This window comes from Oncorhynchus nerka, linkage group LG8, assembly GCF_034236695.1.
Source record: "Oncorhynchus nerka isolate Pitt River linkage group LG8, Oner_Uvic_2.0, whole genome shotgun sequence".
Taxonomy (NCBI): Eukaryota; Metazoa; Chordata; class Actinopteri; order Salmoniformes; family Salmonidae; genus Oncorhynchus; species Oncorhynchus nerka.
Window position 1 is genome coordinate 44,607,645 of NC_088403.1, and position 21,112 is coordinate 44,628,756.

General features: G+C 44.0%; 1 protein-coding gene across 2 annotated transcripts; it reads left to right on the forward strand.

Annotated features, from left to right (window-relative positions):
- The first annotated feature begins 1,968 nt into the window (after positions 1 to 1,968).
- Positions 1,969 to 20,779, forward strand: LOC115133374 (splicing factor 3B subunit 2-like). Of its 2 annotated transcripts, none has more exons than XM_029666541.2 (22): positions 1,969 to 2,140; positions 3,392 to 3,438; positions 3,540 to 3,623; positions 4,354 to 4,581; positions 4,779 to 4,841; positions 5,096 to 5,219; positions 11,103 to 11,224; positions 11,502 to 11,610; positions 11,889 to 11,995; positions 12,280 to 12,480; positions 12,737 to 12,853; positions 13,139 to 13,219; positions 15,093 to 15,320; positions 16,299 to 16,448; positions 17,681 to 17,770; positions 17,983 to 18,090; positions 18,230 to 18,337; positions 18,526 to 18,668; positions 18,865 to 18,966; positions 19,088 to 19,187; positions 19,494 to 19,685; positions 20,251 to 20,779. In XM_029666541.2, the coding sequence occupies exons 1-22, from the start codon at positions 2,011 to 2,013 to the stop codon at positions 20,320 to 20,322; spliced, it is 2,706 nt and encodes a 901-aa protein (XP_029522401.2). In that variant the 5' UTR covers positions 1,969 to 2,010; the 3' UTR covers positions 20,323 to 20,779. The 2 variants fall into 2 exon arrangements, with proteins under 2 accessions (XP_029522401.2, XP_064877895.1); XM_065021823.1 differs by having other exon boundaries at positions 3,540 to 3,599.
- Positions 20,780 to 21,112: the final 333 nt, after the last annotated feature.

The following is a 21,112-nucleotide window of genomic DNA, read 5'->3' on the forward strand; positions in this document are numbered from 1 at the left end:
CATGGCAGAATGCGCCTCAAAGTTCCTACAATAGGAGACGCCGAGACGTGGGAGTGTGTGTCAAGGACTCAGTGACCAACTGTTCTGTCATTATGCCTACTCTCTGCACGCTCTCCCCCTCTGTTGAAGGGAGGAGAGACTTGTTTGTTTATTGGTTATCAAATAAAGATATTCAAATTCTTGCTCAAGGGCACGTCGGCAGGGTTTTCATCTAGTCGGCTCAGGGATTTGAAGCAGTGATCTGTCTGTTACTGGCACAACGCTCTTAACCAGTATGCTACCTGCCAATACCACATACGTATAATGCTCTCGTGTCATATGCTCTACGGCCCCTGCACTACAGGTTTCAACCATGCCAAGTAAGGGTATGGGGCCTACACACAGGCTCAAATGCTGGTGTTACAAATGTAACCATCGCGGCGATGCCTCCGGTTCACACAGAGTGTAACACACTTTGCTCTCCCTTTCAAAAGGGGCCCCCTTGGGCGGACAGGGCCATAGAGGACTAAAGACGTTTTGGACGGAATGCTCCTCGACTTTGCACTCAGAGCATTATTGGGGATGGCATCGAAGCTGTTCTCTGTCCACCGGGTTAGACTGGAAGCTGAGGCGGGGTGGAAGTTGAGATCTCCTGCTCTTCTCTAGTTGACGTCACGCCAAATTCCAGGCCACCTCAATGTGGAGGCAGACCTCATATCCCGTGGAGGCCCTCTAGATGACGAGTGGCGCCTACCACCCTGACATTGTCCTCCAGCTATGGGAACTTTTCGCACATTGCCCCTTTTGGTTCTCTCTTTGGGCCCAGGATAAACCGCCACTGGGATTGGATGCGTTTGCTCACCACTCATGACCAAGGGTTCTCCTGTATGCTTTCCCCCAATAATGGGGGGGCCTTGTGGTCGGAGGCCGAGCAGTTGCCATACCAGACATTGATGCAACCCGTCAGGATGCTCTCGATGGTGCAGCTGTAAAACCTTTTGAGGATCTGAGGACACAAATACCTAGGATTGCGAGGTTTTACTGCAGAACAGTTGCAGGGGGTGTTGGGTGGTGGTGTTATGTCTTCTCAGACCGTTGGTCTGCAGTAGGATTAGATAGGGTAAATAGTGGAATGGGGTGATGTTGTTTTTGATTATATTTCTTTTTAGAGAGGACTAATAGTTGGCAGGGTAATATACCCCAATTTAATAGTACCGTATCACAAATCATTTAATGTATGTAGGTAGGCTGTGAATGGCCTCACACTCCAGTAGAGTAGGTGGTGGTGTATGCACCTTAAAATTGGACGCGATCCGTCAACAATCCCAAAGAAGCCAAACTGAGCTCAGTCCCGCATTGCCTTGCGCCTCTCAAATTTGGTAAAAATGCGGAGGGCTCCATAAAGCTCCGCATTGACATGATTGGTTGACGGTAGGTGAGGGCGGGAGGTCCTGTATAAACACAAACTGACTTCTTTAGCAACTTGCTTCACAACAGCTCTGCGCTGCTCAGCAAAGCACAAGAAGTAGGAATGCCCTGACATCTGCAGAGGCAGTATCACCATAACACTTACAAAAAAAGATTGCTGTTTTGAAACGGGTATTTTGGACGCAGTAATTGCAGTTATACTGCAGTTATACTCCACTGACTGAAATATTTTTTCGTAAGGGAAATGCAGGTGACAGATTGACCATACAGCGCCCTGTATGGAGCTCAATTTGGCCTCTGGAGGCTCCACAATTGTGTCACACCATCCATACAGCTCCTCTGACCACATTTCTCGGATCAAGCATACATTGCCTCTTACTTCACATTGGCATGTCACTTTGGCAATGAATCAGGATCGTGTTTTTCTTAATTAAATACTGCGACCTAGTGGTTGTAATTTGGAAACCCATGGATAATATTATTCCTCCTACCACAAACTACATTACCCAGAAATCTCCAACTGCTTTTTCCGGTTTGCAAGATTTGTCAGGTTTTCGTGTCTTGTTGTTTCTGTAGAGTTTCATTGCTCTGTTGAATTTCAACATGGCTTCCGACGGACCGCCGGGGACTGAACCCATGCCTTCTGACTTGGGGAGCTCTGTAGCGGCCCTGAATACATGGAGCAATCCGGAGCTTCAAGCCAAGCTAGGCGAGCTAGGCGCACCTAACATGGGTATGATTAGAAGCAAGCTTTGAATTGAATGAATTGTGTGTAGCAGTAGCTAGCCGCTAACATGCTATCCATACATATGTACTTCCGCGGCAAAGTTAGCTAGCAGGCCCTCGTGAAAGTAATGGAGAGTGCAAACTAACGGTATCATAACTCGCTCGCTATCTACACAAACAATACATATGAGCTACAAGTTCATGTTCAACACCTCTACGCGTAGTATTTTGCTTAACGTTAGTGAGTCATCATGGTTGATAGCTAACAGCTAATCTTAACCTGCTGTTTTGGTTGGGTGTTTGATTGATAAAAGGCACATTTAAAGCCAATTTATGCTTGATTCGAAAAAATGGTCGGAGGCGCCGTATGGATAATGTGACGCAATGGCGATGCCCCAGAGGCATGCAGAGCCCAAAAATGAGCTCAGTAATTGCATTGCCATGCCCCTCAAAAGTTGTAACAATGTGGAGGGCTCCGGCATTGACATGATTGGTTGAGGGTAGGTGAGGGCGGGAGGTCCTGTATAAACACAAACTCACTTCCTTGACAACTTTCTTCACATTAGCTCTGCGCCGCTCAGCGAAGTGCAAGAAGTATGAATTCCCTGACTTCTGCAGAGGCTGTATCACTGTAAATGCTGCACGGCCAATGCAAATATCGGATTGACCATGCAGCAGCGCAGAGCTGTTGTGACGGAAGTTGTCAAAGTTTGTGTTTATACAAAACCTACCGTCAATGCAGAGCTATATTGAGCCCACCGCATTTGTACAAAATTTGAGGCGAACAGTGACGCGGTACCAAGCTCAAGTTGGCCTCCTGAGGCTCCGCATTTGCGTCGCATCATCAATTCGGCACCTCCGACCACAGCCGCTGGAAGTAGGGCTGATGAGGTACAGCAGCCCCTGAAAAAAAAAAAAAAAAAAAATATCAAACGGGTAGAAATATATTCTGATTGCACTGGGCCTTTAATAGTCCTGTATTATATGACCTATATAGCCATCTGCAGCACGGGAGAAAACGTTCCCCCTCCAAGAAAACAAATTGCTGCACCCCCAAACCTTCCAACCACATTTTCAGATCAAGGATAAATGATCTATTAGCAAGTCACGCATGCGCAGGTGCTTTCCTCGAAGTGGCTGATTTAACTACACAGCAATATAAATTAACCTTTCATTTCATCCATTTGTAATGAAATCAGTGTTGTCCCAGCTGTATTGTTCATTGTTTGTTTACAGTTGTCTTTTCCTCCTTCCTTAGGCCCCAGAGAGGAGATGCTGGACAGGCTCAAGGGATACATGATGCAGGTCAGTGTGTGCTAGTGAGGAGGAGAGTGGAAAAGTGTATTGCATCTTATGCGTTTATCTGATCCATTTATTTTTGTGTGCGTCTGTGTTTTTCCACTCAGACTGGAATGATGCTCAGCAAGCCCAACCAAGGGGGTGATGACAAACCTATGACCACGCAGGTCAGCACCAACCGACCCTATAAGGTTATTAGACAGTCCAATCTAATTCCTCTCATTCTTACATTTACTGTGCTGGCAGCATACCACCCTGCATACCACTGCTGGCTTGCTTCTGAAGCTAAGCAGGGTTGGTCCTGGTCAGTTCCTGGATGGGAGACCAGATGCTGCTGGAAGTGGTGTTGGAGGGCCAGTAGGAGGCACTCTTTCCTCTGGTCTAAAAAATATCCCAATGCCCCAGGGCAGTGATTGGGGACACTGCCCTGTGTAGGGTGCCGTCTTTCGGATGGGACGTTAAACGGGTGTCCTGACTCTCTGAGGTCATTAAAGATCCCATGGCACTTGTCGTAAGAGTAGAGGTGTTAACCCCGGTGTCCTGGCTAAATTCCCAAATCTGACCCTCAAACCATCATGGTCACCTAATAATCCCCAGTTTACAATTGGCTCATTAATCCCCCTCCTCTCCCCTGTAACTATTCCCCAAGTCGTTGCTGCAAATGAGAACATGTTCTCAGTCAACTTACCTGGTAAAATAACGGATAAATAAAAAAACTGTGATTGTTTAGCCATACACTCTGCAGCATGTGATCAATCTGTCATGAACAGGACCAGGAGTTTTACCTCTACCATTAAACCAGTAAAAAATAAGGGGAGTTTTCCTGGTTAGGGCACATGGTGCCGGAATAACTACTTACCCAAATCAAAAACAACCTTACCAACAACCACCCTTCCCTCCTCCTCTATATTTGTCCCCCAGATGCCAGGCATCCCCCCCATGCCCCCAATGCCCATGCCGCCCATGCCACCTGGTATGGGTATGCTCCAGGCGATGAGCATGATGGCGGGTGGACCCCCTCCACCAGGGATGCATATGGGCATGGAGCCTCCAGGCATGCCCCCTGGCCTCTCCCAGGAGGACCAGCTGAAGATGGTGCAGCAGAGGGCTGCCATGATGATGCAGCATGAGGAGAGGGCCAAGCAGCAGGTAAGACCAAACCACCGGAGAGGGTTTTTATCTAGGCCCCTGAGTTTTACCTGACTAGGAAATACTCTAGGCCCTAGTTGTAAGGTAGTCTGTCTTCTCTTGCATGGGATGGAAGCAGTGGCTGTAGAGGGGTTCTGGTATTGATCAGTTGGTGATGAATAGTTTCAAAAGTGTACCTTTTGTGTGTGTGTGTTCAGGGGGATTCCCGTGCTATGGAAGAGCACATGAAGGAGCAGGAGCTTCTGGAGCAGCAGAAGAGGGTGAGGGCTGGAGGCTGTTCATGTCTTTCTCCCATCTAAATTATTTTGTTGTTATTGATCAGTAGTTTTGTGTCACAACCAATCACATTGTAATGGTACCGTCCCTTGCTTGAAATATATCAATCTTCTAATTCTCGCTCTTCCCTACCTCTCTTCCCTTCATCCATCTCTCCCCTCCCTTCTCTCTCTTCTTTCCCTACTCTCTTCCTTCCCTGCTCTCTTCCTTCCCTCCTCATCTCTCCTCCCTCTGTCAGGCGGCAGTGATGATGGAGCATGAGAGGCAGCAAGAGCTCGCTAAGATGCAACATGGAGGACCAGGGCCCAGGATGTCTGACCCGGGGCCACGACCCCCTGGCATGATGCCCCCCATGATGAGAGGTCAGTAGTGCACACCGCTAGAGAACGACTCGTAAATGGTCGGCCCGATATTAACCCTTAGTTTCCGGCAATCGGCCCTTGAGTATCGGCTAAGCCGATATTCCCCTTTATAGCATGTTAACACACTTGCCTCTCGTGTGAAACTCCTGTAATCCGGCGCCACTGCTAACTAGTTAGCCTGTCCTCGAGGAACCTCTGGGCTGCTGGCTAGCTACCCACTCTAGACCTTTCATGCTGCGTATACATTTTGCTCACTTTAATAATGCCACACAGAATGTAGACATTTCTACGGTGATAATTGATTAACTGTTAGGCAAGACAATGTCCATACAGGCTGCAGCCCTTACAAAGCAACCAGGGCCTTACAAAGCAACCAGGGCCTTACAAAGCAACCGGGGCCTTACAAAGCAACCAGGGTTTCCGGTAGAATATTTTTTTTTTGATTGCGATATAATGCTTTTTATTCATTGGTGGTGTGCTCCAACTTCAAAGTCAAATATACTTTAGGTTAATAAATCCTCAAGCTGCTTGGAAATGAAGTGTTTCTATTTTTACTCGCGCAAAAGACGCAAGGTCCTTCAGATAAGTGGGCAAAATTGGCGACGGTTGTGTTCATTATCTCTGTGTTCAGTGTTCCCACCGAGGGGATTCTTTCTCCAAAACAGTAAAGACTGCCTCAAGATTTCACTTTTTTCGAGGAGAAAGTAACAAGGCTGATGCACATCGCACGCTGCTCCAAGGAGTTGTAACAGTTTTGACTTCCCAACAGCAGCGGCTCACTTTGAGCAGGTCACGGTCCACCTCAATCAAACGCAAATAAATTAGAGGCAAATTGCGTTCGTCAGGCCCAGTCCCAACAGTTTTGCTGCCGCCCTAGGCAAGATCAACATATCCCGCCCTTGTGTCATGTATAGTATACAGATTTGGAATGGATTGAGAGAGGAGAGTAAATTATGTGTAGGCTTATCATATGACATTGGTGCATTTCATTTGAGCTTATTCAGTAGCTCTTGGAAACTAAACATAGTTGCCAACTATTCACATCGGAGAGTTGCAATCATTAGTCAGCCGACGGCATATAATAGTTGTTTATCAATAAGCCACGTATATCACACATGAAGAGTCACGACCCCCACGATAGTTCAAATGATAACATAACATTTATTAACATCCAGTAGAAGTGTAAAAAGAGATCATTTTGGTTATGGTAACCAGTGCTTTCATAAATGCATGGCGTGGGCCTTGTTTTACGGGACCATTGTAAAATAAGCTTTCTCTCCATGAGCCAGCCTTACCGAATGTTGTTTATTTGCATATATCGAATTTGATTGTCCAATACCAGGTTGTTAATTTCTTAATTTCATGGCCTCCTAGAGTGGCCTCTTTAGCATCGGGAGTGGGGCGGGCTAGCCCTGGTGTTCATAGACTGCCATGTTGTGTTATTTATTAGGCCTAATGAAAATGTTCAGGCCAAGATTGTATTTTAAAACAGCTGTGTTTTGTTATTTATTAATAAAAAATATTCATAAAAATAGTCTATAGGACAGGTCGTTCGCAAGTTATATTATACACATTATTATATTTTTAAGTTTTATTACTGTGTAGGCGGCTTGTTCTTCTAGGCGTAATGTTTAAAAAAAATAATATATATATATATATATATATATTCATTTATGATTTATAATAGGGAGGAAGACGCAATGGGCAATGTTTTGCTTTTTGGGTGGACACCCTAATTGCGTTAGTGTTTAGGTCAATTACAATCATTCCGGTCACACAGTCCGGCGGAAAATTTTGACGAAAACCCTGAAAGCAACATACCAGTAGCTAGCTAGATAAACAACATTCAGCATAGAGCTAACTTTTGCTAGCTAATCAAATCAAATTGTATTAGTCACGTGCCGAATACAACAGGTGTAGGTAGACCTTAGTGAAATTCTTACTTACAAGCCCCTAACCAACAGTGCAGTTTCAACAAAAAAATATGGCTAAGAATAAGAGATAAAAGTAACAAGTAATTAAAGAGCAGCATTAAAAAATAACAATATATACAGAGGGGTGCCGGTGCAGAGTCAATGTGCGGGGGCACCGGTAGGTAGAGTACATGTAGGTAGAGTTATTAAAGTGACTATGCATAGATGACAACAGAGAGTGGCAGTGGGGCGGAGGGGCAAATAGTTTGGGTAGCCATTTGACTAGATGTTCGGGAATCTTATGGCTTGGGGGTAGAAGCCTCTTGGGCCTAGACTTGGTGCTCTGGTACCGCTTGCCATGCGTTAGCAGAGAGAACAGTCTATGACTTGGGTGGCTGGAGCGTTTGACCATTTTTAGGGCCTTCCTCTGACACCGCCTGTTATAGAGGTCCTGGATGGCAGGAAGCTTGGCCCCAGTGATGTACTGGGCCCTTATCACTACCCTCTGTAGTGCCATGTGGTCGGAGGCCGAGCAGTTGCCATACCAGGCAGTGATGCAACCAGTCAGGATGCTCGCGATTGTGCAGCTGTAGAACCCTTTGAGGATCTGAGGACCCATGCCAAATCTTTTCAGTCTCCTGAGGGGGAATAGGTTTTGTCGTGCACGCTTCACGACTGTTTCGGTGTGCCCTGACCATGTTAGTTTGTTGGTGATGTGGACACCAAGGAACATGAAGCTCTCCACCTGCTCCACTGCAGCCCCGTCGATGAGAATGGGATGCTGGGTAACGTCAATTCACTACACTAACTTTATTTGTGATTGCTAATATGCAAACCCTAATGCAAGGTATGCTAACTTTAAAGCTGTGTTTGTGCTGAGCGATTAACCAAAATGTAAGTTATTTTTCAGTTTAAAAAAACGAATTGCGTCATCGGTTCAATTATTTGAATTCCATTTAGTTCGTTTTTTGTTCTTCTGCGAGCTCAATGCGCGCATTGCACAGTTTCTCTAGAGATAAATCATATCCAGCCTGAACTGTGTGATGTAGTTGAGTTGTAGTTTCCAATAGGCCAATATTCTACATAGTCTAGCGCATAAAACATGGTAATTAACTACAATGATCATAATCCATTGCACATCTCTACTGAACAAAAATATAAACTCATCATTCAACAATTTCAGTGAATTTACAGTTGCAGTTCATATGAGGAAATCAGTCAATTGAAATAAATAAATCAGGCCCAAATCTATGGATTTCACCTGACTGGGAATACAGATATACACCACAGTGGGCCTCAGGATCTTGTCACGACATTTTTGTGCATTCATATTGCCATCAATAAAATGCACTTGTGTTCCTTGTCCATAGCTTATGCCGGCCCATACCATAACCCCACCACCACCATAGGGCACTCTGTTCACAACATTCACATCAGAAGACCGCTGGCCCACATGATGCCATACAAGTGGTCTGCGGTTGTGAGGCCAGTTGCACGTATTGCGAGTGGCATTTAATGTCCCCAGCACAAGGTTATCATGCTGTTTAGTCATCTTCTTGATATACCACACCTGTCAGGTGGATGAATTATCTTGCCAAAGAAGAAATGCTCACCGACAGGGATGTCAAATTTCTGTTAACTTTTATGTCAGCTCATGAAACATGGGACCAACACTTTAAATATTGTTTATATTTTTGTTCAGTGTGCTTGACCGGTCTGTTTATTTTTCACGCCTGCTACAGAAGAGACAAGAATGCATGCTCGTGAAGGGATATAGAGAGCAGCTGTTGCTTTGCGAGGTATCTCTAACTGAAAATACATGATCAAAGTTATTGGTAGTGGGTATTCAGCAGTCATAAAAGTATGCCTTATTTACTTTGAAGAACTACAAAATAGTAATTTTGTCAGACCGCATAGGCAACAGCTGATGATGACTTGGATTGAAATAATATGAATCAATAAAACAAATGTAATATACACAACTGAAATATTTGATTAAAGTACATTTAATAAATGATTCAGTGGTGTTACAGCATTCAACCCAAATAATCTAATCCGAGATTATTTTTAGTATTTCAACCGAAACTGAACCGACCTCAATAGGCACTAATTGTTCTGCACTACCAGAAACGTTGTTAATTCACTGAGTTAGCTAAATGACTTGTCTTTCTCTTGCTGAGCCGACCTGAACTGCCTGACTACATGCAGAGTATGTGAGCTGAGTTGAGCATTGGAAATCCTGTTCCTCGCTCACGGAGCGCTGCTTGCCGCTCTAGCGCTCCACATCCTTACGTGTTCAGCATTTAAACATTTAATTGTATTAAATCACCATAGTCTATAAATTGCGCATGTAGGCCGTGACTTAAAACTAAATAAAAATGAAATGAAAAAATGCTTTATTAGGCTCCTCATCTTAGTAATTAACCTTGATTTTGCACCTGTGTGCTTTTTCAGTTTATTTATGAAAAAATGTAGTGAACTCCATGACAGTGCCTTTTGAATTCACTTTTAGAAACACAAGTTTGGCAAGAGTCTGTGGCTTCAGGCTCATGTGACGGTGCCTGGAGAGTAGGCCAGTAGCGGAGAATACCCTCTCTGCGATTGCAGAGCCACGGGATGCTGAACACCCTTCGGCCCACTCTTGCCAGGCTGGGCGGGGAGGAGGAGTTTTTCTTTATGTAGGCGTAAAGTTTTTTTTTTTTTAGGAAAAATAACCCTATCAAAACAGAAAGCCTCTTGAAAGAGGTAATATGTCAGGCTTATTGAGCCAACATCAAGGATACCCTATTGTATAGATAATAGAATGAACATGAAGGAAACTTTTAAGAGATCAGATTTTTTGTTTATGAATACTTGAATACAATGGCACACTTAGCTAGCTACCCATCTCGTTCCTTTCTGTTAGCATGTGCATGTAATACATCATCATGCTTTCGGGGTACGTGTCTTTTCAGATTCCACAGTGATTCTTTAGTGGACACTACATCACCGCTCTCCCGCTCTTGCTCTTGGTCCTCATCTTTGTGAGTCACCTTGATTTTGCACCTGTGTTTTTTTCAGTTTCTTTATGAAAATATTTAACGAACTCCATGACTGTAGCTAATGCAAAAGGGGCTATAGCAGCACACAAGTAGACTACAAATGCATGTCCTGATCTCGTGAAATAAGTGGAACTGGAGCGAAATTGGAGGGGCCGAGACAGCCGCTGCTCCATCCTTTGGGAAACTGGCTCTGCGCTTCAGTCAAATTCGGCAAGCTCCTCTCTAGGCTCTGCTCAGGCTCTGCTCACATACTTTGGTTACACGACACAGGAGTGTTGTCATGTCTCTTAAAGAGACAACACATATTTTTGAAAATATTTTTTTTAAAGACAAAGGGCTACTTCTGTAAAAAAAAAAATATTTATCAGTAGGCCTAACGTGGTCTCAAATGAAAGGGAAACAGATTGTCTTCTGTTGCCCCATAGACTACTGAAAAAGGCCCAAAAGAGTCAATAAATCAATCCATGAAGACCTCTTAAATATGAATTCACCTGTATTGTGACTAGGCCTATGCAATCTTGCTTCACCCAGTTTATCAATAAATGTACCATTATGTTAAGTAGTTATAGTGTTAAGAACAAAGTCAAATTGATTGTATGGTTGTATAAACGATTTGTTGAAGCTATATATGGCTGGCTTTCTAAGGGAATATTTATTCAAATGTTAATTAAATTATTAAAATGTTCACATTTTCAAGGTATTATCGCCATAAAATATTGGCCATTTTTCCATTTTTCTCCATATCGGCCCTTCAAAACCCATATCGGTCGTTCTCCACAGAAAATGACAACAAGCGTTTCTTATTGGACATTTCCAGATAGTCCCTCCCTGTTTCTGTCCATTTTCGTCTGTTTCGTGCTTACATAACACGGCGGCGGTACATCGACATGGTTGGTGTAAATCAAAATGTGGGTCTTGTTGTGTTGTAGGTATGAACCCACCCCCCCCTGGTATAAATACTGGTGGAATGAACCCACCCCCTCCTGGTATGTCCATGATGCATACCCAGAGACAGAGAGTTCCCCCACCGCCAGGAGAGGACGCCAGAGAGGTACGACCCAACGTCAAGCTAATAGACATTGTCCTTATAAATATTGTTTGTCGTGGTCTACTTTGTGCTCTTAAACATAAGGGACAAATACTTAACACCCATGTAAATTGAACTGGATGCTTGCGACTTAAGTTTTCATTTAGTGAGTTATCTCAGGTAAGAATTCAGCTGCTATAGAAGTCTGCTCGGTGTAAGATTTAGAAGAAATGTATATGCAATATGTTTAGTATCAGGAGACACCTGACCTAAGAAAATTGAGTGTGCGTGTGTTTAACAGGTATGGCAGGGAGAGGAGGTGGGCATTGGCCCTAAGATCCCTCAGGCCCTGGAGAAGATTCTCCAACTAAAGGAGATCAGACAGGAGCAGCTAAGCACCGCTCCCACAGGTCAGAACAGGGAACTACACACTGGAGTGGGATTATGCATAAATCCTTAACAAATGACAAAATCATGACTTAAACAAATAAAGTAAGCTAACTCTATAACATATATTTATTGAATGTTTCTTCATATCTTTCAGTAAGTTAACATCAACCAAACCTCTAACCCTGATGATATCTTTCTATTCTAAGTACTGCAGTCCTAGTTCTTGTTATCTGGGTTCAGAGCCTTGTAGGAGCTTGAACTGGTCAGTGAATGTTCTGTGTTTTCTATCCTTTTCCAGAAGAAGAAGAAGAAGAGGAGGAGGAGAGCCGGGAGATGGAGATGAACAACTCCGCTCCCGTCTTGTCTGAGACGGAAGAGGATGACAGTTCTCTCTCCAAGAAAGATGTGATTATTGTTCTCATTCACAACTTCTCTCCTGCTGTCTGTGGGTGAATCTCAATTGTATTTTCTTGATTCCTCGCGTCCTCTCCTTGCCTCCTTTTCAAAAGGCAACAGAGGGGAAGAACCTTGGCGCTTCTCCAATGCGAATTCAGAATGATGCGACTCAGCAGGGAATTTAGCTCACAACCTTAGAATTTTACGGCGGACACTAACCACAAGGCCACTGAGTTGGTGTGCGGATTAAGAAATGGTGCTGTTTCCTGACATTTTCTATCTTCCCTTCTCAGAAAAACCGCAAGCGCAGGAACCGCAAGAAGAAGAACAAGAAAAGGCGTGTGCAGGAGAAGAGGGTGCAGGCGGTGGAGAAGAAGGAGGAGGATGGAGGGAAGGAGAAAGAGCATGAGGTGGAGATCGAGTACGTCACTGAGGAACCGGAGATCTACGATCCTAACTTCATCTTCTTCAAGAGGATCTTTGAGGCCTTCAAGGTGAGAGCCTGCTCCGTTTTGATCATTTGTTTATTCATAACGAATGAACAAATGATCAGTCAAAACATCCTACACATTTGTCCGCAATCTTCTTGACCTTATTATTTACCATTTTGATGACCACTTCTGAAATACAATATACTGTTGTTCAATTTGGATATTGGTTTTCTGTTTGAGTGTTCAGTAAATTGCTTCACTTAACCGGCTTTGTCTCCGTCCCTCTCACTGTTTTTTTGTTTTGTTTTTCATCCCTCAGCTGACTGACGATGTGAAGAAAGAGAAAGAAAAGGAGCCGGAGAAAAAGGAGGCTCCTACCATGTTGAAGAAGAAGGGGTTCGAGGAGGAGACAAAAGACAGCGATGACAGTGATGACGTTAGTATTCATCTATCCTATGGTTTCTTCATTCCTTGGCTTGGATGAAGAAGACAAAATCTCAAGCAGGACTGTTCAGTGTCTCAATTATCTAGCCTACTGCCCTAAGTAGTGCACTTTCAGGGAGAAAGTTAGAGGATTGGGACATGGGGGATAGTGTCTTCCTGTTCATGTTGTCAATTACTCCTTCTTTGGAACTGTTGACCATGGAAGTCCTCCTTGCTCCTCTTTCTCCATCTCTCTCTCTGTCTCTCTGTCTCTCTCTCTCTCTGTGTGTGTGTACAGGAGATCAGAACAGATGTTCCCAAGCTGTCTAAGAAGAAGCTGAGAAGGATGAACAGACTGACTGTGGCTGAACTCAAACAGGTAAACCACATTCTTATAACATAGTGGTTATAAGATCTAGCTGGTGTCATTAATGCTGTGTTTCATGAATGTTATAAGTGCTGACTATATACACACACAGTACCAGTCAAAAGTTTGGACACACCTACTCATTCAAGGGTTTTTCTTTAATTTGATACATTGTAGAATAATAGTGAAGATATCAAAAACTATTAAATAACACATGGAATCATGTAGTAACCAAAAAAGTGTTAAACAAATTAAAATATATTTTATATTTAAGATTCTTCAAAGTAGCCAGCCTTTGCCTTGATGACAGCTTGCATACTCTTGGCATTCTCTCAACCAGCTTCATGAGGTAGTCACCTGGAATGATTTTAATTAGCAGGTGTGCCTTGTTAAAAGTTAATTTGTGGATTTTCTTTCCTTCCTTCTTAATGCATTTGTGCCAATCAGTTGTGTTGTGACAAGGTAGGGTTCGTATACAGAAGATAGCCCTATTTCGTAAAATACCAAGTCCATATTATGGCAAGAACAGTTCAAATAAGCAAAGAGAAACGACAGTCCATCATTACTTTAAGACATGAAGGTAATTCAATCCGGAAAATTTCAAGAACCTCCGGAGTCGCCTCTTCACTGCTAACATTGAGACTGGTGTTTTGCGGGTACTATTTAATGAAGCTGCCAGTTGAGGACTTGTGAGGCATCTGTTTCTTAAACTAGACACTAATGTACCCGTTCTGACAGGTGTGGCATATCAAGAAGCTGATTAAACAGCATGATCATTACAAAGATGCACCTTGTGCTGGGACAATAACAGCACTCTAAAATGTGCAGTTTTGTCACACAACACAATGCCACAGATATCACAAGATTTGAGGGAGCATGCAATTGGTATGCTGACTGGAGGAATGTCCATCAAAGCTGTTGTCAGATAATTTAATGTTCATTACTCTACCATAAGCCGCCTCCAACATCGTTTTAGATAATTTGGCAGTACGTCCAACCGGCCTCACAACCGCAGACCATGCTTAACCACGCCAGCACAGGACCTCTACATCCGGCTTCTTCACCTGCGGGATCATCTGACATGCTGACCACACCAAAATAAAATGACACATACATGTTATTCATTCATTTCAACCAAACCGCTCGCACACGTCAACGAGCATCTGCGTAGCCAGGCGCTAAAATAGTCCTGCCTCCCATCTTGTTATTGGTTTTTAGAAGCATATACCCACGTGGGTGATTGAAAGCTGAACTGAGGTCCACACTCCAGTCGGGGGTTATAATGCACCTTAAAGTTGGGGCGGCAGGTAGCCTAGTGGTTAGAGTGTTGGACTAGTAACAGATCGAATCCTCGAGCTGACAAGGTAAAAATATTTATGCCCCTGAACAAGGCAGTTAACCCACTGTTCCTAGCCGTCATTGAAATTAAGAATTTGTTCTTAACTGACTTGCCTAGTTAAATAAAGGTACAATTAAAAAAATTCAAATAAAAGTTGGTTGCCAACCGCCATATAAAGTCAGAAGATTACTAGAATCTTACTAGGTTTACCCTTTTCTCTGTGGATTGTTGGAGTAGAGGACCTTGTGTTAAATAACAACCCAATGTTTATATCCCAGGACAAAGTAGCTACAACTGCAAGCTAGCTACTGCAAGCTAGCTAAATGGCATGAATGTTTAATGCGTGTCCCCAAATTTATATAGTTGGTTCAGAGTTAGTTTTGATATTTCCACCTGCGTGTCCTGATCGTGAATGGACAAAATTAACAAGCGAGCGATGGCGCATGCGAGTCCCAAGTCTAGTCAGCATGTGACCTCCCAACTTTATTACCTCTCTTTTCGCTCCCTTCTCTCCGGTCATCCCCCTCCCTCTCTCCTCCTCTCCAGTTGGTGGCACGTCCCGACGTGGTGGAGATGCACGATGTGACGGCCCAGGAGCCCAAGCTGCTGGTACACCTGAAGGCAACCAGGAACACGGTCCCCGTCCCCCGACACTGGTGCTTCAAGAGGAAGTACCTCCAGGGCAAGAGGGGTATAGAGAAGCCCCCGTTTGAGCTGCCAGAGTTCATCAAGAGGACGGGCATCCAGGAGATGAGAGAGGCTCTGCAGGAGAAGGTGGGTGACTGGTTGGGGTTGAGTGGGTACAGGGGGCCACAAGCTGGTGGCAAGTGGGTCCATTTTTGGGATGTACTCATGTTTGAATGCTTTTGAGGTTAACAAGGATCCATCATGACTAGATAGGTGTAAGAATGTGGTTGGGGCATTGCTTTTATCTGTGATTACTTCGGGGATCATCAACTAGATTTTTCTTGAGCGGATGGTCAGGGGGCCAGAACATAATTACAAATTTGTTGACGGCAAGAAGCACAGATATAAAATTTGACTAAAACATAGTAATTTCAAACCTCGCTTGCGTTTGTATATGATCACGTAAAAAAAAAGTTATTTTTCTGCACATCTAGGCATACCTCTTGAGCTGTCTGTAACCACCAATCAGGAGGATATTTTAATTTTAAGAAACTATATCTGAATCTCTGCTCAAATCGGGGTAAAAGATTGAAAGGAATGCGAGTCTTATTCAGTACATTTAGTAATTAGTTGCTTTTCTAAAGTCTACCAACCTTGCCAGCAGGCATGCCAGCTAAGGTTAATTAGACAAGCTAGCTACTTTAACTTGATTGATAGCCTGAAATTGGCTTCTTGGTAGCTAATTGAGGTTGGGAGATTGGGAACCTGTCTGAAACCAACTTTATAAATTTGCTAGGTGGCTAGTAGTATTACAGAAAAACAACAACAAGACAAATCTGATGGGGCGTGTGCCGCTTTTGATCACATACAGTATATCTCTCTCTTATACTTTGGAACAGATTTCCAAAATGAAAATCAATTGGAGCTGATTTGCTAATGTTTATATAGTCCCCCCAAAAAGTAAAATAAACTTGAGGGGCCAAATAAAATCACCTGCGTGCCAAATTCGTCCCGCGGGCCTCCAGTTGGGGAACCCTAATGTATTTCTATTGTAGTAGGACACAATCTAATATGCATCTGTTTTATCCTGTGTAACCTCTTCAACGCTATGTTCCCTGTTCACAGGAGGATGCCAAGACCATGAAGACCAAGATGAGGGAGAAGGTTCGTCCCAAGATGGGCAAGATCGACATTGACTACCAGAAGCTCCACGACGCCTTCTTCAAGTGGCAGATGAAGCCTAAACTCTCCATCCATGGAGACCTATACTACGAGGTAGATATACTACACCAAAAGTATGTGGATACCTGCTTGTCGAACATCTCAATCATGGGCATTAATATGGAGTTGGTCCCCCCTTTGCTGCTATAACAGCCGCACTCTTTTGGGATGGCTTTCTACTAGATGTTGGAACATTGCTGCGGGGACTTGCTTCCATTCGGCCACGAGCATTAGTGAGGTCGGGCACTGATGTTGGGCGATTTGGCCTGGCTCGCAGTCTGCGTACCAATTCATCCCAAAGGTGTTTGTCTAGAATATCATTGTATGCTGTCACATTAATATTTCACTTCACTGGAACTAAGGGGTCTAGCCCAAACCATGAGAACAACCCCAGACCATTATTCCTCCACCACCAAACTGTACAGTTGGCACTATGCATTGGGGCAGGTAGCATTCCCAAGTTTAAACAAGTTTTATTAGTTTTACATGTATAGACAGGTTGGTTGTTTAGCAACAAATCCGATGCGTGCGCAACTATGGGGCAAAACACAGGGTTGGCTTAGATTGTTGACAACATGTAAACTATATTCTATGTTTATTGAAAACATAAATACATTTGCACAAAGAGCACTTCTTGTCTCAAATACATCATTACAGTTGTTGGTTAGCTAGCTAGCACATTTTTTCCATATTAGCATTGACATGAAATCAGTCAAAACACCTCGAAACAAGACATGGTATCAAGAACAAGATGAAATGAGCTTTTATTTATTTATTTAACCTTTATTTAACTAGGTAAGTCAGTTATGAACAAATTCTTATTTACAATGACGGCCTAGCTGAAACGAGTCCCTTACGATTCCCCAGCATAGCAGTTTCTTATCATTGTTGGTAGCCATCTGGCCATCCAGAATCATAACAAATCACGGACCTCTGTACCATTGAAGCATGCGCATCGTTTTTTGTGTGACATTGTCAGCTAACCCATCTCTTTCAATTATCCGGATATCCCCCCAAAATATCATGATATTATTTAAATAGTGAATTATTTCAAATTCACTTCCCTAGCACATGAATGTTATAAACTTACCATTCTATTTATCAATATCACATACATTTAGGGAATTTATCGCGATATGGATTTTTGTCCATATGGCCCCAGCTCTCCTATGTGGTTGATTTTGGGTTTCCTTCAATAGTTCCTTGTTCTTGAATGAAATCCTGGTTGTCAGTGGACTGCTCTGGTAGGTTTCTGTTTCTCACACTGACCTTTCTCTCTCTTTCAGGGTAAAGAGTTTGAGACGAGGCTGAAGGAGAAGAAACCAGGCGATCTGTCAGATGAACTGCGTATCGCTCTGGGCATGCCGGTTGGACCGGTGAGTTAATCTTCATCCTCATCCCCACCACCGCTACTTCATTTTATTGTTATCCCGCCACTAACTTTATTGTTGCTGGGCAGCTTTATAGTTGTGCTTTATTTGATTTGACGAAAATAATTGTATTGATGATCGTCTTTTTGAGAGCAGAATGACACTGATACACAATGGTCTTGTCACTAAAATTGCTTCACCATCCCCTCTCTGTGCAGAACTCCCACAAGGTTCCCCCTCCCTGGCTGATCGCCATGCAGAGATACGGCCCCCCCCCCTCCTATCCCAACCTCAAGATCCCTGGACTCAACTCACCCATCCCAGAGGTAAGCCCGACTTTAACAGACACACTCTTTAACAATTTACCGACTTGTTACAAAAGTATTAACACTATTGAAATGTTGCAGTATCGTGAAGCTCATTACAGACGATTAACTCCCGCTCTCGCTCTCTCCCTCCTCTCAGAGCTGTTCGTTTGGTTACCACGCTGGTGGTTGGGGGAAGCCTCCTGTAGATGAGACAGGCAAGCCTCTGTACGGTGATGTGTTCGGGACTAACGCAGGAGACTTCCAGGTTAGATCCGCCTCATACACTGATGGATACCCTACAATCGTGCCTCATACCCCTAATATTTACCATACACCAAACGTCCCTACACTCACTACCACATATGCCTATGTCGTACAACCAGTCTGCTTTTAATCTATTGGTGTATTGACTGGTGCCCTTGTGTGTGTGTCTCTCTCTCTCTCTCGGTGTAGGCTAAGGCTGAGGAGGAAGAGGTAGATCGTACGCCGTGGGGAGAGCTGGAGCCTTCAGATGAGGAGTCTTCAGAGGAAGAGGAGGAAGATGAGAGCGACGAGGAGAAACCAGACGAAACCGGCTTCTTCACACCGGCAGACAGGTAGACATTCACATGTTGTTTACTGGACGTTTGAAACACAAGTTGACATCGACTTGAAATGAACCCGTCTCTTTATACTGTTGGATCAAATGGCCTTTGATCGCACGGAATGACATTTGCATTTGGTTGACTTGAGTACCTTGATCAGTGTTCCAACTCCAGCCCTGTGTGTGTTTTGTATATGCCTCTCCCCCAGTGGTCTGATCACCCCAGGAGGCTTCTCGTCAGTGCCTGCTGGTATGGAGACTCCAGAGCTCATCGAGCTGAGGAAGAAGAAGATTGAGGAGGCCATGGATGGGTGAGTGTGTGGCCATACTTAAGCTGTGTGTGTATTCTCTATTGTGTGTGTTGTGCTACCTAGGCTGTGAGTGTGTGGGTTTGTATCTTCTGGTGATTTATTTCTGCTGAATTATGTGTAGGAATGAGACTCCTCAGCTGTTCACGGTGCTCCCAGAGAGGAGAACGGGCTCTGGAGGGGCAGCCATGATGGCATCCACACACATCTACGACGTATCGGGGGTAAGAACCACGTCTGCTTTCATGCCAGTTTTGATACATACTGTACACTAATGCATTGCGTAGTCAACACATCTACATCCATCCTCAGGATCATACGCACACACACACACTACGACTGCGCCCGAATCAGCACCCGATCTATAGTGAACTACTTTTGGCCTGGTCTCCAAACCATTTGGATGCAGTTGTACCACACACACACACACACACACACACACACACACACTAGGGAATTAGGGTGCCACTGCCATTTCAGATTGTCTTTTGTTTGAACCCTCTTCTCGCTCTCTCTTTATCCCTCTCCAGGCGATGGCTGGTCGTAAGGCGGGTGGAGGCCAGGAGTCCCAGGGGGTGGAGGTAGCCCTGGCCCCAGAAGAGTTGGAGCTGGACCCAATGGCCATGACCCAGAAGTACGAAGAGCATGTCAGGAACCAGGAGGCCCAGGTGGAGAAGGAGGACTTCAGCGACATGGTGGCCGAGCACGCCGCCAAACAGAAGGTGAGAGGTGGGAGCGACTGCAGGCTAGCGTACTGGAAATCTTATTCCCGGTTTTTCGAAATGTATTAGACCACTAGAGCCTTGCTGAGGTTAAGAGTGTTTTGTATTACCAGTTTTCAGTTCAAAAGGAAGCAAAAGCAAACACTAGATGGGAAGACTAGAGGGCCATTTTTATTATCTCTACTGGTATGAGTGATTTCAACACCTAAGTCCCTATTACAACTTTAGCTCCAGGAATCCAATGTTTTTAAAAATGTACTTTCATAATAACTAATATTACAAGGCCTTGCTTTTAAAAAATGTTCTCTATGCTTGTGAATATGGCCATCCTCCTGTAATATCAGTATTTGAAAGGGGCGTGCACATGCACAGCTATCTCCCTCCTTCCTCTCTCCCTCTTATCAGCCCTGTAGAGATAATGAGAGAGAGACCTATGTCAACATGTTGTGCCGGGATAGGGGGTTAGTAGAAGGGGGGGGAAAGTAGTGTTTTCACTGTTGTATGACAATATTGACAACTTGTTTTTTTTCTCGCACTCTCATTTCTCTTTCTCTCTCTCCCACAGCAAAAGAAGAGGAAGGCCCAGCCCCAAGACACACGAAGTGGTGCCAAGAAATACAAAGAGTTCAAGTTTTAGACCAACAAAATCACACAGAGAGGAAATGGCAAGGGAAGAGAGGACAGGCAGAACGAGACTTAACAGGGCTCAGATTTTAAACCATGAGGAACCACTCTTTCACGACCACAAAACCATCAATTATCACGGTTGTTTTATTTTCCTTTAAATGATGATGTAAATAAGTGTCTGGCAGGTTTGGGGTCATTTCCATTTCAATTCCAGTCAATTCATAACGTAAACCAAATTCCATTTCCCAATGTTCCTTATTGAGCGTTGAAGATAGTTAGAATTAGATGTTCAGTGTAATTCCTGAATTGAAATGAAATTGCCCCCATGACTGGTGTCCGGTAGAACCACTGCCAGGTCTCCTCCTCCGTATGCAGCATTTGTATGACCCATCAATTCTATCCTGTGTGACTGTTATTTGTTCATGTAACTGCTTTTCTGTTTTTGTAAATAAACGACTCCAAATCCATTCCATGTATCCATATGGTTAATATTTTCAGGTTTTATTGTTTTTTTTCCTGGCCATGTGACCTGTCACCTGACCAGGAAAACTCCTGTCCCTAGTTAGTGATCGCCAATAACAAGTCGAGATACACGGTGCGGAAAAACCGGGCCCTACATTGCTGTAGTCCTTACTTTAGTGATCTACACTAACATTCTGTCAACATGCCTATGGCTCTATGAAGTCAAACCTAGCATGAAAAACCATGAGCTGGCCTCCTGCCTCGCCGATATACCCCCTGACCAAGTCCTAAGGCTCTCTAAGAGCCATAGAGCTGACTGATGTACTAACAAGGTGTAG